At 34.3% G+C, this 15,348-nt stretch overlaps 1 protein-coding gene across 1 annotated transcript in view; it reads left to right on the forward strand.

The window, feature by feature from the left end:
• NDNF (neuron derived neurotrophic factor) overlaps positions 1–9,730 on the forward strand; it is a 36,232-nt gene extending 26,502 nt beyond the window's left edge. The window contains exons 2-4 of the mRNA XM_007432372.3: positions 1,963–2,157; positions 4,317–4,441; positions 7,178–9,730. Of these exons, the coding sequence (XP_007432434.2) occupies positions 1,964–2,157; positions 4,317–4,441; positions 7,178–8,571 (1,713 nt within the window). The 5' untranslated portion in view covers position 1,963 and the 3' untranslated portion in view covers positions 8,572–9,730. The remainder of the gene's footprint in view (positions 1–1,962; positions 2,158–4,316; positions 4,442–7,177) is intronic.
• The last annotated feature ends 5,618 nt before the right edge of the window (positions 9,731–15,348 follow it).

A 15,348-nucleotide genomic window follows, 5' to 3' on the forward strand; every position in this document is an offset into this window, starting at 1 on the left:
GATGTTTACGTAAATAACCAGTTTCAAATTTCATTTATCAGTGAAGAGATCTGCTTCCTTGGTTATTTATTTATTATTAAATTTGTATGCCACACGACTCACAACAACTCATCGGAAGACTATTAGAGAATGAAAAAGTCTCTGCCACAAGGATATGCTGGTTGTAAATTGTAAATATTTTAATTTCTAGAATTCCTTAACCCTATTCCATTTGCTTCATTAAATCTTGCTAAAGAAACTCTGTGAGAAGCATGCTTGGAAAAGAATAGCTTTCAGTTTAGGCAGCATCCAGAGAGCCTGATAATTATGAATATTACAGTATTTCTGATAAATAATGGAACTAGGTGGAACTAGGTGGAAAGGAATTCTACAGACTAAAAGCCATCATTGACTAAACTCATTTCAGATAATGTTGAATTAGGGCCCAGAGACATCTTCAAAGTTCTGAATGTGTGGTTGGAGTCATATAAAAGCAAGAGATTCTTTAAATATTCTGGATCATAGTCAGAATATTTACATAGGGTTAGTTTTACATAAGGTTTTAAATATGGTAGGCAGCACTTTTATAGGTATAGAAAACTTCTGATTAGACATGCATAAGATTGTGCTGTAGAAGTATTCCTAACAGAATATACTAAATACATGTATATGCTGTCTGTGCAATTATATTTAATACACGTCAGTCTTGCCTGTATTCCATCATGGGACTCAGTGCTGTACATGAAATTTTCAGTCTCCTATTTAGAGCACCTTGCTTAGCTCATGCAAATTAGCACCATTATTTGTATTCAGTGCATAGAAAAAATAATATGCATATTATCTAATAAATATCAAGTACATATAAATATAAATTCATACTAGAAACAATGGCAAAGAATATCTCGTGTGTCACATTCAGTGCTGAGGTTGGAAAAAAAACAGAAGCAGCAGGTACTCTGTAAAAAGAGTATTCATATAGTAAAACATAGGAAGAATTATTTGATATAAATTAAATTTCACTACTTCTTATAGTCTTAGGTATTATATTAGTATGTGATTTGATTGATCTAGTGGAATACAAGTAGAATAAACAAAATTATTCAGTGACTGAACAAAAGAGAAACAAGCAAGAACCAGATTTTTTAATGAGAATATGCTGTAGGATATCAGAGTATAGTAAACTAGAGTATCTACATTTTATGAGTTCACTTCATATGTTGTTCCCCATAGCCTTTAATCACATGCCTATTGGATAGCTATCTTTTAATCTTTTACAATATGCGTATTGGTTTTGAAGTGTTTGTTTCCTCTTCTGATCCATTTTTTTAAATTATGTTTGTTAGAAATTCAGGATACTGCAGAAGATAATAGGAATATGTGGTCTATATGACTATTCATCTGAAAGAGAAACTTCCAAAACCAATTTTTGTTAGGTACTAGAGTTAGGAAAACCACTAGCAGGGAAAGATTGTAAATCAGATCTTGAGTTCAATGAGACCTTCAGACCTTATTGTCAGGTCTGAAGCCTTAAAGATATGAATTGTTTGCATTGCAGAACAAAAGAAAAGTTGGTTCCAACCAATTATTCTTCTGCCTTGATATGTGTCTTAAAAAAAAAAAAAAGTATTTGTCTTAAGACATTATGGAATCTGAAAGGAAGGAGATTAAAAAAAATTAAAGTCTTTTCCTGCATTCTCCCCGTACTCTCCCTTCCTCCCCTGAAAAGCCTCTCTATTTATTAAAGTTCCTCTACTCAGTGCTTCTTATACGCAGAGCAGCCAACTCAAAAGGTTCCAGTTTGAGATTATGGAAAGATGTAGGGATAAGGAAATTGGTGGAGATTGGCTGTTGGGATAAGTCAGGAAAATCAATGTATGCCTACCTCTTCAAATAGTTTTTCTCTGGAGTTAATATCCCTAATACATGGATAGTAATTGCTATGCTTACAATATGATTTACAGTGCATCATTTTTATTTCTCTAGGATGCTCTTGATGAGCTGCTCCATATCCTACCTCCTCCTCCTGCTACCATTTAGCTCCTGGATGCAGAAACTACCTACTAGAGATGAAGAACTTTTTCAGATGCAGATCCAGGACAAAACCTTTTTTCATGATTCTTCAGTACTCCCTGATGGAGCAGAGATCAGTAGCTATCTCTTCAGAGGAACACCCAAAAGGTATCTTCATTCATGCAAAGTGAAGTTAAGGAGATATATAACTTGTCTTGACTCTTTCCTTCAAGTCAGTCTTGATTCCTGGCAACGACATGGACAAGTCCATGCAATTTTCATGGCAACATTTTTTTCCCAGAAATTGTTTGCCATTGCCTTCTTCTTAGGGCTGAGAGAGAGTGACTGGTTCAAAGTCACCTGGTGACAGCCTTGTGAGGTAGACCAGACAGGAAACACAGCCAGATGAGCTAATTCTCCTTTATTATAAGGTTTTATATTAATAATCTTGCAAGTCTGAAAGTACATTTTCTTCCCCGTCCCCTTTACAGCCAAAGAAATAGGGAGGGTCTCTTCTTGCCCTGTCCACATTCATGCTGAAGGCCAAGTTGCCTTTTATCTGACTATTCCCTTGGCTGCATCTCTTTGTCCTGTCACCCAAGATCATTCCCACATACCATTACACCCAGATACCATTGTATCTAAGGCAGGATTAGTCACAGTCTCCTGATTTCTAGTCTTTAACTGCTGTTATATATGACTGTTCAGTGGCAGCTTATTCCAATGTAGCAGATTGAAGCCATAATTAAATCTGGGTTCAGATTTATGGGGTCAGAAATGTTATAAAATTGAAACCATATATAAATCAATAAGTTTCAAAACAAAAGGTCCAAGAAACCGTACAGTGTTTGAAAACTAGAATCAAATTCTGATCTGGGGTAAAAAAAAAACCACCCTTCTTGTCCCCTCTCCTTGTAATAAGCGTGAAGGTTCTATTAAAATTTAAGGATTTTGTGCAAATATTTTGACGATTAGACAAAAAAGATCAACGTATTTCTTTAGAAAAGGTTAAATCATTAAAACAAAATTCTTTCAGTTGAACTTTGTTGAAATAATGCTGCACATTCAGACTTTCACGTTGTCCAGGAAAGGCAGTATTTGGAAAAAATTTAAAAAAGAATAAGAAGGAAGATTTGCGTGGAATCTTTTGACAGCTTGGTCCCATAGATAAAACCTAAAGCAAAGAAACAAAGTAGAATTAAGATACATCACCCTCAAATTTAAAAACAACTACACAGTTTAAAGTATGTTATTTTAAAACAACTCCCCATCTTAAGAATGAGAAAGTGAGAAACAAGATTACAAGGAATGATTGTTGTCAGACTATTGTGAAGAAAAGAAAGGATGCTGTATCTACAGATTTCCTCATAGTGCTTACTACATCTGGGCAAATATCTTACATCCCCAACTTTGTGAGTGTATGTGTGAAGCTATGTGTTTCTTTTATTCTCTCATTCCCTCCACCTCACCCCATGCTAAATCCCCTTCTCCCAAGGCTTGTTTTTCTTGATGCCTTCAGCAATAGTGTTCTGGAAACATTTTTGAGAATGATGCTGTAGGATAATTTCATTCCCATGAGTATTCTTGGGGGTGGAAGAGTGTTGAAAATCCTGTTGCTTCAATGTAAATAAAAGCTTTTTGGTCATCTTATCTTTAAATGAAAAACCTTTACTCCCTAAAAAGCTTCACTTTTCATGGTTGCTTGCTCTTCACCTCCAAACTTTATTAATATTTCTGGGCTGGATCTTCATTCCAGCATTAATATTTGCCTTTCTCATTCACCCAACAATAACATTGACACATACCTTTACTGTAAAGAAAGTGCAGATGTTCAACAAGATCTGTATTTAAATATATTTGCAACAGTATGATTTATTGCTTAACCAAGTACATTAATTTAACCACTATAAATTAAATGGGTAATGAGAAGATCACAGAGTTCTGATAACATAAAATATGAAAATCACTGCTTTTACAAATTTTAAGACATAAAAAATAAAGTTTTTTTGTATACCACAAAAAAAAAAAATCATATGACAGATCATTCTGTAGCATAAGAAAATAATTCTATATTATTAAAAAAAGATCTATGAATATAATTATTCATGTGAATGGGTAACAAAGGGAAAGGTTTCCTAGAAAACAGATGAAATGGGATATATATTACATTTAATGTTAAAAATAGCATATTATTAAATTTGCTTTTATTGCTGTCATGCTAGTGTGTGTGTGTGTGTGTGTAAATATGTATCTCCTTTGAAAAGTTAATTTAATTAGCCTCATGCTATATTGTGAAGAAAATCATGTTTTTATTAATCTTTCCATAGGTTTTTTTTCGTGGTAGAGGAAGATAATACACCGTTAGCAGTTACAGTAACTCCTTGTGATGCACCTTTGGAGTGGAAGCTGAGTTTGCAAGACCTCCCTGAAGAATCGAGTGGAGAAGGCTCAGGTAAATTACAGCAAAGATCAAACAAAGGGTATTAGTTTTTTAAAGATATGAATAAGTTGGAGTTGCAACAGCCTTGGCCACCAGAATATCCTTCAAAACTCATGACTCATGAACTATTAAGAGCTGTCTTAATAGAATGATGAGGTCCAAATTCCAACTAGTGAGAGAACAACTCTCACTAAGGTTTTTGAAAGAAAAGACAGGAGGAACACTGGGATTTATGTCAGGGAATGACATAAGGGAAGAGGAGACAAGGAATTCTATTCATTAAGAGGAAAATACATCAGCTCTTTCAAGTAGGAATCAAGATTCCATGTTTCATATATGCTTCCTTACTCTGTTATGTTCTAATACATTCGAAAACCATATATACAACCTTCTGTTACTGAAGGATGACAAATTTTAAACTAATCATATGTTAAAAGCTGCAGGTGATAATAATGTTTTAAAGTAAAATGCTTCTTTTCATAGTTGCAACAGCTTCAACATATCATGGAAACTCCTATGAAAAAGGCATGACATACTTGTGAACTGGGCTTATGATACTAATAATGCATTAACTTTGTGCTTATTTAAAAATTCACTGATTTCTGTCTGTATGTATGAAATTCATTAAGAGGGCAGAGTTTCAGTATCAAAGGTTTCAGTATTTGAAGGCTACAGAGAATTTTTGATAACAGAAATTTTAGATAACTATGTTATCTAAACTACAGAATGTCAACAATTTTAATTAATACTGTACAAATATCATTTATTGAAACAATATAATGTATCAAGATTTATAAGAATACAATAAAAAGGGGAAAAAAGAAGTTCTGATAAGACCTTCTTATAATCTTATAATCTTAAATGATTCTTTGATTTTGGATGAATGCTATTATCCTTGAAGTGCTAATTTAAGATCATGTAGTGTTGGTGCCCTGGGGAATTAATCAGATATTAATAGAAGATAATATATGTAGCTCATATATGGAGTCCTTGGGGTTCTCTGAGCTTGGTTGTTTTCTTGAAAACATTTCGTTACCCAACTAGGTAACATCTTCAGTGCTAGAATGGAATGGGGTTTGCTCTAAACAGACTCCCCACTCCATTCTAGCACTGAAGATGTTACTTAGCTGGGTAACGAAACATTTGCAAGAAAACAACCAAGCTCAGATAATCAGATATTGTTGATTTTCTGATGACAATTGGTGTTTTAGGAGATATAAGATTCTCCTTCTAGTCTGCCATTTGGTCAAATAAAATAGTTTTCACATGATTTTTCAGATCATTTCCAGGGCAAACTTTCCTTTCTTACTAGTCTTATCCAGTCTAGTTACTGGATTTATGTTAGTCATTATTAGTGTTCCTTATATTTCTTGGTGTAGGCAGCTGGAGGATTTATCTTCCTTCAAAACAATGCTTTTTTGTGATGCTCCTGATTATTGTGTGCATGTTCCCTATTCTGACTTGAAAATGGGTCAAAATGGGAACCTTTGATGAGATCCATTTCAGGATAAGAGTTCCATTCCCCAAGAATTGGGAATAAAGGATTGAAGACATGGTTGTGAGAGCACAGATTGCAAGGGAGGGGGAGGTGTTGCCATACTGCACTGTGGTTTGTCTATAACCCTAACTAGTAATTTATTCCAAATGAAATTAATTTCAATATAACACAGATAAATGGTACCCTCATAATCAGGGCCATTTGTGAAACAGTGACCTCGGGCTGAATTTTCATGGTAACTTGAAAGGCTACATTTTGCATGAGCTGTATTGATTTTAATGGCCCCATTTACCTGTGTTCAAACCTATGTTTGAAACAAATTAAATGCATTATTATACATCTTTTTATGATGATGATGATGATGATGGTTGGTCGCACAGTTATTATTCTTATCAGTAGTAGTTGTAGTAGTGGTAGTAGCAGCATATTTTTAATTTAGAGAATGGAAAACATTTGTGAGACTTTCTTTCTCAAGTCTAAAAATAACTGCATAAAATTCTGCTTGACTTTGGACTGTTGGCACAATTTGTTGTTCCTTCTAATGTCTTTGTTCTGAATACTGTAATAGGATTCCAATATTATTTATACAATAACTGAATGCTTTGAAAACATGTCCATATGTCATTTTATAATTGTGTCCACAAAAGTTGATTTTAGCAGTTTAGTTTATACATACATATAAACACATCCCTTTCCAAAATCTCTTTTTGTAGTTAATTGTTTTATTGTATTATAAGATGCAAATAATACATTATAGAATACAGATATTAGTGGGTAGAACAGTGTACAATATAAACTAGAAATTGCTAGCTTTATAATAATTTAGATTACTTAAACTTTTTTAAGGAGAAAAGGTTTATATCAATGTTAACTATAATTCCAAGATGTTAATAAACATTAAGTTGTTTGACTTGTGCAATTCAGATAAGGAATTGATAGACTATTGTGAAATGTACTAATTATTTTGTAATAATAAGGATTCTATCTTGAGCTTGATACTTAATACTGAGGTCTCCGCTATATTATTCTTTATTGTTGTTTATACATATTGAAAGGAGAAAAAAAGAAAACCAGAACAAAGAGAGAAAAAATAAAAAAATAAAAAAGCTGCTTGGAAAAACAGATAACTTCCCCCATCTTTATACTCCAACTGACTTGCAGTATTTATAAGCATTTTGACCCCTTAGAAACCATATTGTGTTTGTGTTTGCTTTGCTTCAAAATCCCTCCTTTTTGTTTATCTCTTCTAGGTGAACCAGAGCCACTCGAACAGCAGAAACAGCAGATTATTAGTGAAGAAGGCACAGAGCTGTTTTCATATAGAGGAAATGATGTTGAGTATTTTGTATCCTCTACTTCACCTTCTGGGTTATACCAGTTAGAACTCTGGTCAACAGAAAAGGATACAAACTTTAAAGTCTATGCTAGTACAACTCCAGAGTCAGATCAGCCATATCCTGAACTACCTTATGATCCAAGGGTTGATGTCACTTCTCTTAGCCGTACAACTGTCAGTTTGGCATGGAAACCTAGCCCTACAGCTTCAGTATTGAAACAGCCAATACAGTATTGTGTGGTCATTAATAAAGAACACAATTTCAAAAGCCTCTGTGCTGTTGAGACTAAACAGAGTGCTGATGATACATTTATGAGGGCTCCTAAACCTGGTATGGATTTTAGCCCCTTTGATTTTGCCCATTTTGGATTTTCTTCCAACAGTAATTCTGGGAAAGAACGCAGTTTCTTAAAACCAACATCAAAGCTTTATTCAAAGCTTTATTCAAAGCCTAAGACTGACCTTGAAAAGATATGTATTGGAAACAAGAACATATTTACTGTATCTGAACTGAAACCTGGTACGCAGTACTATTTTGACATATTTGCTGTAAATGTGAACACAAATATGAGTACTGCCTATGTTGGTACTTTTGCAAGAACTAAAGAAGAGGCCAAACAGAAGACAGTTGATTTAAAAGATGGGAAGGTTACAGATGTGTTTGTCAAGAGAAAAGGCTCCAAATTTTTGCGGTTTGCTCCTGTTTCATTACATCAGAAAGTTACATTTTTTGTTCACTCATGTCTCAATGCCATACAAATCCAAGTCAAAAGAGATGGAAAACTTCTATTGTCTCAAAATGTTGAAGGTGTTCATCAGTTTCAACTTAGGGGAAAGCCAAAAGCTAAATACCTCATTCGACTGAAAGGAAATAAGAAAGGGGCTTCTGTATTGAAGTTTTTGGCTACAACAAGGCCTAATAAGCAGTCATTTCCATCTCTTCCTGAAGATACAAGAATTAAAGCCTTTGATAAACTTCGCACATGCTCCTCAGTCACAGTGGCATGGCTAGGTACTCAAGAAAGAAACAAGTTTTGCATCTACAAGAAAGAAGTAGGTGATGATTATAATGAGGAGAAAAAGAAAAGAGAACAAAATCAGTGTCTGGGACCAGACTTGAGGAAAAAATCAGAAAAAGTCCTCTGTAAGTATTTTCACAGTCAAAACCTACAAAAAGCAGTTACCACAGAGACAATTAAAGGTTTAAAGCCTGGCAAGTCCTACCTTCTAGATGTTTATGTCATAGGACATGGAGGGTACTCTGTCAAATATCAAAGCAAATTGGTGAAAACAAGAAAATTCTGTTAGGGATCTTTTACATAAAAATCAGAATGTTACTAGATGGACTAACTACTTATACAGAATAAAAGTTGTGAACTGTATTGGTACTATGTATAGAAGATATTAACATCTATATTTATGTTTACAGAAGTAATTAAAAAGACTGAGACTAGTGCTCTTCGTTGGTATCTGACGGTTGCATTATCGTGCATCTGGTGGTCTATGTTTGATGATCAGTAGATAACCAAGATAGCAGGGAATATAAAAGAACCTGCCCTTTTTTGCTTCCATATTGCATGAAGTGCTTCTAAATTATTTTATTGTATCAAAGGCTAAAACAAATCATTCAATGCTGTATTAGTCATATGCAAAGGCAAGAAACAAAACTTCCACCCAATCTCTTTTCATAGACTAAGGTTTATGTAAATTATTTTTACAGTCTTGTTTAATATGTCTATGTTTCCACGTTGTAAACTATGAAAAATCTTTTCCTGTTAAAAGCATAGATCTAAATTAAGTATTAACTGGACTCTCCAGTTTTATTGTTAATATAAGATCCTATCTGGTTAATTTTAAGTGCTTAAAAAGTTTATGTATTTCATGTACAAAATTGTCGTCATTATATTCCTGTATATAAAATTAAATATTAGATTATACATTCCTATTCATCTTGATGTTTCATATATCTACATAGATATATACATATACATAAATTTGTATAATTGTGAATGCATTTTGAGCATCTTTAATTAGTAAGCATTTTATATCTGAACATCATTAATTGTTAGTATATTGCAAATGTTTTAACATTGTTGATAATACACAAGTGGAAGCTTTTTCAATTTGTCAGATCAATCATTTCATATGTATTAAAACAATAACATAATTTACTGGTGCTTAAAATCAGTAGAAGCTGATATAGATGCCTGTTTCTTTTAATTCATGATAATAGCTTGGCCTATCATACATTAAACAAAATCCAGTGCATAATCAAGTTTTCTTACTTTCTGCTGATTCCAAATATATTTATGTCCTTGTAATTATATTTTGGATTGTGCTTTGTGACTTGCATAATGAAGAACATTTCAGAAATACAAATGAAAGGAAGGTAAACATGGATTATTATAACTGTTTATTTTCTGCATTTTCATAGAAATCAGATTAAAAATCAGATCTTCGTCAAGCAGTTCATTTTTGTTTTCATTTTTTTTCCTGAAAACAAAGCAATTCTAGCAATTGTTTTCATAGTATTTTAAAAACAATACTGCCAATTTACACACTCATACATATATACATATCTCTAGCTTTAAACTCTGAAGGGAGAATTGATGAAATATATAGGAAGGGTAATCTTTTCTCTGATAGCAGATAAAGTCTGCAAAAAACGCAAAGCTGATTAGGATAAAGAACAATATGGGCATAAGGCGTGAAAACACTTTTCTGATGAAATGCTGGCTAATGGGCAAGACTGTCTTTATAATATACAAACTCAAATATGAACATCTGTGTGCATATGTGTAGATCAAGTATTAGCTGCAAGTCTCTAAGGACCTAGTTCCCTATTTTTTCAGAGAGTTTGGGTGCCTTCTGCTTTTAGTTTCAGAGCAGGAAGTCCAACTTATTACTATGGTTTAATTATATGGCCAATTGTTTTGGGGATGTGCAGAGGCAAAATGGGCAGAAAAAGTGCCCAGAAAAATTATATATTTTCTTTGTGGTATGTCCTCTTCAGTGCAGGCAGGGCTAGAATTGGGGAAGCTAAGTTTGGGCTCAGCAGACTCCAACTATGCTGACTATTTGATGGAGCTTAGGCAGTTCACTCCATATAAAAAAGGTTTAACAATATTCATTTACCACCCTCCTCAATGTTTTTCAGGCTCTCTGTTTTTCTGGTGATCAAGTTGTTGACATGATGGGAAACTACTGTATGGTAGAGAAGGCACATTGTAAAACATGTCAACAAAAGCAGATACGTTTTCCAATATCTTCCTGGCTGGTTGTGAAACCATAGTCTGCAATTTTGCAGCTGGATCCTTTTTCCAAATGCACAAATTCTCATCTGAATACAGTTAAACTTGTTTCTGAGCTGTTTCTGTAGAAAACTATACAGTTAAGATTGTGCTTGATTCATTTTATCCTCACAGAAGACTGAGAATAATGCAGATTACAGTCATATTCACATTGAACATTCTAGCCTTTACACTGTATCACATATACAGAAACCACACGTTAAAGATCTTTGTGACATAGGCTTGGTATGCGTCTATGCAAGTGAGCAGCAAAGGGGAAATGCTGAGGCATCATTTTAACTCAACATTTACAATTTATTATCTTTTCTTCAAATATTTTTCAAGTCCATATAAAGTTTACAATTTCCTTTGAACTGAGCTTCCAAATACACATATTTATATGTCTATAGGAAGGATTGATTTGCAACAATATCTCAGAAGTTTTAATTTGTTACCACATGTTCCAACACTTGTATTTCTTTTGTTGGGACATCATTTTTTTTTCAGTACTCAGCTATGTTAAGTTGCTAGGTAGGTCTGTCAATTATTATTTTATCTGCTGAAACCAAAAGTAATTGGTCTGAGGAAAAATTATCAGCCACTATAAGGACCTAAAATTAATCCTGGGAAGTTGTACTAGCATGTCTCGTAATGAATTTTAATATAATAAAAGTCTATCAGCTCTAAATTCAGATTAAAATGTCAATGGAAAGAAATGAGAATAACAGTGCCTTCAGTTTCTTTCATTGTCTTTGTGGGTACCTAGGTTTGGACTGGACATAAGACTGATAGAATAATAACAATAATAAATTAAATTTATATGCCACCTGACTCCCAGTGACTGAATATGTATGTATGGAGTGACATTTCTCATGTTTCTAAAAAATTCATGGATACCTGATACTTATACAGCCAAAAGATAATCTGTGTCAAGCTTCTTAGCTCTTTTGAATAAAATAAAACAAAAAGATGACTACATTACGCATTCATTGTAATATATAGTTTGACCTCTTAGCTGGATAAGCAATAGTTGTAAAACAGTGGGTTCATTTGGTATTCTGAGGGTATGATGAACACTCTTATTAAATGAAAGTAGTGGAGATTATACCTGTTCACACAATGGTGGCTCTAGCCGGTATGCTAATTCCAAACTATTTATTAGAATAGTTGCTGCTGCCTCTTTAGCCTTACAGAATGTTCTGTTTAAAAAAATGTACAAAATGGGAAATACATTTTGTTTCAAGTTTGGAACAAGGCAGACTCACTTGAAACTTTCCATCAGAAGGATTGAGTTGGCTGGGTTCTAATAAAACAAACCTCAAAATAGCTTCAGTATTTTGTTTTTAAATTTTTAGATTTTTTTTAGTCCCATCTTATTTTTATAAATAACTCAAGGTGGTGAATATACTTAATACTCCTTCCTTGTCCTATTTTCCCCACAACAACAGTCAGCTGGGCTGAGAGAGACACTGGCCCAAAGTCAGCAAGATGGCTTTCGTGCCTAAGGTAGGACTAGAACTCACAATCTCCTGCTTTCTAACCTGGTGCCTTAACCACTATACCAAACAAAAATTTCCAGATGTACACATTTTGTTTTGAGCTGTAATACTCAAAATAGTAATTATGATAAAAAATATGCATTTGAAACTTGTACTACTTAACTATCTATCTGAACTCTGTTCTCTCTATTTCCCCCCACTCCACATATACAGTAGTAGCATTCTTAACAGCTTTCTATTAAAATCCAAAAAAAAAAAAAAATCATGGGTTTTTCAAAGAAAATATTTGATAAACCTTAGCATGCTACTATTTACAGAAGGTTAATCTACCAATATAGAAACTTAGGAAGGACAGAAATGCTTCACAGGAATTAAGTTCTTTTATGCCTTAGTTGATTTCATATATTCATGCTGTTCTTATTTGGGATAAGCAAGTACAGGGAAAGAGTGAAAAAAACAGTAAGGTAAAGAAATTGAAAGGAAGAAAAAGAAATACTACTCATTATACTCTTCCAGATCTTTCTGTCCTTGCAAACCATCATAACTTCCAACATATCAATATACCAATTTATTCATTACCTTTTGTTCTTTAAATATTTGCTGCTGCTGCTTTTTTTTAAAGGATCGTCAATAATATCCAACTATGACTTCCTTGGTCTGTCAATTATTCATTTGAACCTTCATTTGAACCTGTACACTCTTCCTAATTTTTTTATTTTATGTGAACTGATCTTCATTCAGTCTCTCTGCATGACTGAGTCCTACCTCAATGTATTTCTTTTGTGCTTCTTTTGTACTGGTAATTCACTTTGCTATCAAATCATCTTTCATTCAGTATGTATTAATTCTTGACTGTATTTTTGTTCTACTGCACACATTTCTTAAGTACCTATTCCTATTTAATTAAACTTACTTTAAAATTTGTCCTGACATACTGAACTCTCATTTACGTATAAACAAAGAAACAACAGAGTGAGCAGAAGCAGTCTCTGTACACAGCCACTTTGATTCTTTCATAATGCATTCATAACTTGCAACATAATACCCATTACTATATCATAATATGACAGTATTTGCATATATTTAAACTTCATCCAATTCCCCAACTTTCATAAACATTCTACCGAGGTATACAAATTCATCTACTTGTTCTATATTTTTACCTTGCAATCATTCATTCCATTTTCTCTGTCAAACACAATTAATTTTGGTTGTTGACACATTAATTTTCAGATTCAAAAAATGTAATTCAGGTCATACAATCTATCTAACATTTGTTGCAAATCATATAGATTCTCAGCCAACATCATAACAGCATCTACATACAAATTACAGATGGTGAATGTTCACATCTCAAATAATAAATCTTTATTAACACCACAAGCATTCCTCATACTTTTATACATGAATACGTTAAACATTAAATCATTGTTTTATTCTTTGTTCAGTGTGGAGCCATTCAGGATTGAATTTATTGTCACGTATGGTTTACTTCATCATATACCACTGTTATCACATTCAGCGACTGACTTTCAGCAAAACCTTCGATAATTCATATTTACTTTATGGAACACATACTCTAAATCAACAAATGCACAATAAACTCTCTTTCTCATGATCCTTCACATTCATTCACTTTTTAATTTCATAATGTTTAACAGCTGTTTTTGTATGGTTAATGTAAAATGTCCTTGTGGTTAGCATGCCATTCAAGTGACTTGATTATAATTTATAATCAATTACAATTGATTATTATTCTGAAACTTTTCTTTAACATAGATGTGGTTAAGAGATGAAATTCCAAATCTCCAGTGATGGTATACTCTGATGAAGGATCTGGCATAGTCAGACCTTTGAAATAGGTCCATGAGACACATCAGAGCAGGCCTTCTCCTGCTTTATTCCCAGGCTATGAAATGTACAGTCAGGTCCAGAAATATTGGGACATCGACACAATTCTAACATCTTTGGCTCTATACACCACCACAATGGATTTGGAATGAAACAAACACAATGTGCCTTAACTGCAGACTGTCAGCTTTAATTTGAGGGTATGTACATCCAACTCAGGTGAACGGTGTAGGAATTACAACAGTTTGCATATGTGCCTCCCACTTGTTAAGGGACCAAAAGTAATGGGACACTTGGCTTCTCAGCTGTTCCATGGCCAGGTGTGTGATATTCCCTCAGTACCCCAATTACAATGTGCAGATAAAAGGCCCAGAGTTCATTTCAAGTGTGCTATTTGCATTTGGAATCTGTTGCTGTCAACTCTCAAGATGGGATCCAAAGAGCTGTCACTATCAATGAAGCAAGCCATCATTAGGCTGAAGAAACAAAACAAACCCATCAGAGAGATAGCAAGAACATTAGGCATGGCCAAAACAACTGTTTGGAACATTCTCAAAAAGAAGGAACACACCGGTGAGCTCAGCAACACCAAAAGACCCAGGAGACAACGGAAAACAACTGTGGTGGATGACCGAAGAATCCTTTCCCTGGTGAAGAAAACACCCTTCACAACAGTTGGCCAGATCAAGAACACTCTCCAGGAGGTAGGTGTATGTGTGTCAAAGTCAACAATCAAAAGAAGACTTCACCAGAGTGAATACAGAGGGTTCACCACAAGATGTAAACCATTGGTGAGCCTCAAAAACAGGAAGGCCAGATTAGAGTTTGCCAAATGACATCTGAAAAAGCCTTCACAGTTCTGGAACAACATCCTATGGACAGATGAGACCAAGATCAACTTGTACCAGAGTGATGGGAAGAAAGAGTATGGAGAAGGAAAGGAACTGCTCATGATCCTAAGCATACCACCTTATCAGTGAAGCATGGTGGTGGTAGTGTCATGGCGTGGGCATGTATGGCTGCCAATGGAACTGGTTCTCTTGTATTTATTGATGATGTGACTGCTGACAAAAGCAGCAGGATGAATTCTGCAGTGTTTCAGGCAATATTATCTGCTCACATTCAGCCAAATGCTGCAGAACTCATTGGACGGCGCTTCACAGTACAGATGGACAATGACCCAAAGCATACTGCAAAAGCAACCAAAGAGTTTTTGAAGGGACAGAAGTGGAATGTTATGCAATGGCCAAGTCAATCACCTGACCTGAATCCCATTGAGCATGCATTTCACTTGCTGAAGACAAAACTGAAGGGAAAATGCCCCAAGAACAAGCAGGAACTGAAGACAGTTGGAGTAGAGGTCTGGCAGAGCATCATCAGGGATGAAACCCAGCGTCTGGTGATGTCTATGCGTTCCAGGCCTCAGGCTGTGATTGACTGCAACG

This window comes from Python bivittatus, unplaced genomic scaffold (genome assembly GCF_059951505.1).
Source record: "Python bivittatus isolate LINGU-HERP-01145 unplaced genomic scaffold, Pbiv_v1 ctg000070_np1212, whole genome shotgun sequence".
Classification (NCBI taxonomy): Eukaryota; Metazoa; Chordata; class Lepidosauria; order Squamata; family Pythonidae; genus Python; species Python bivittatus.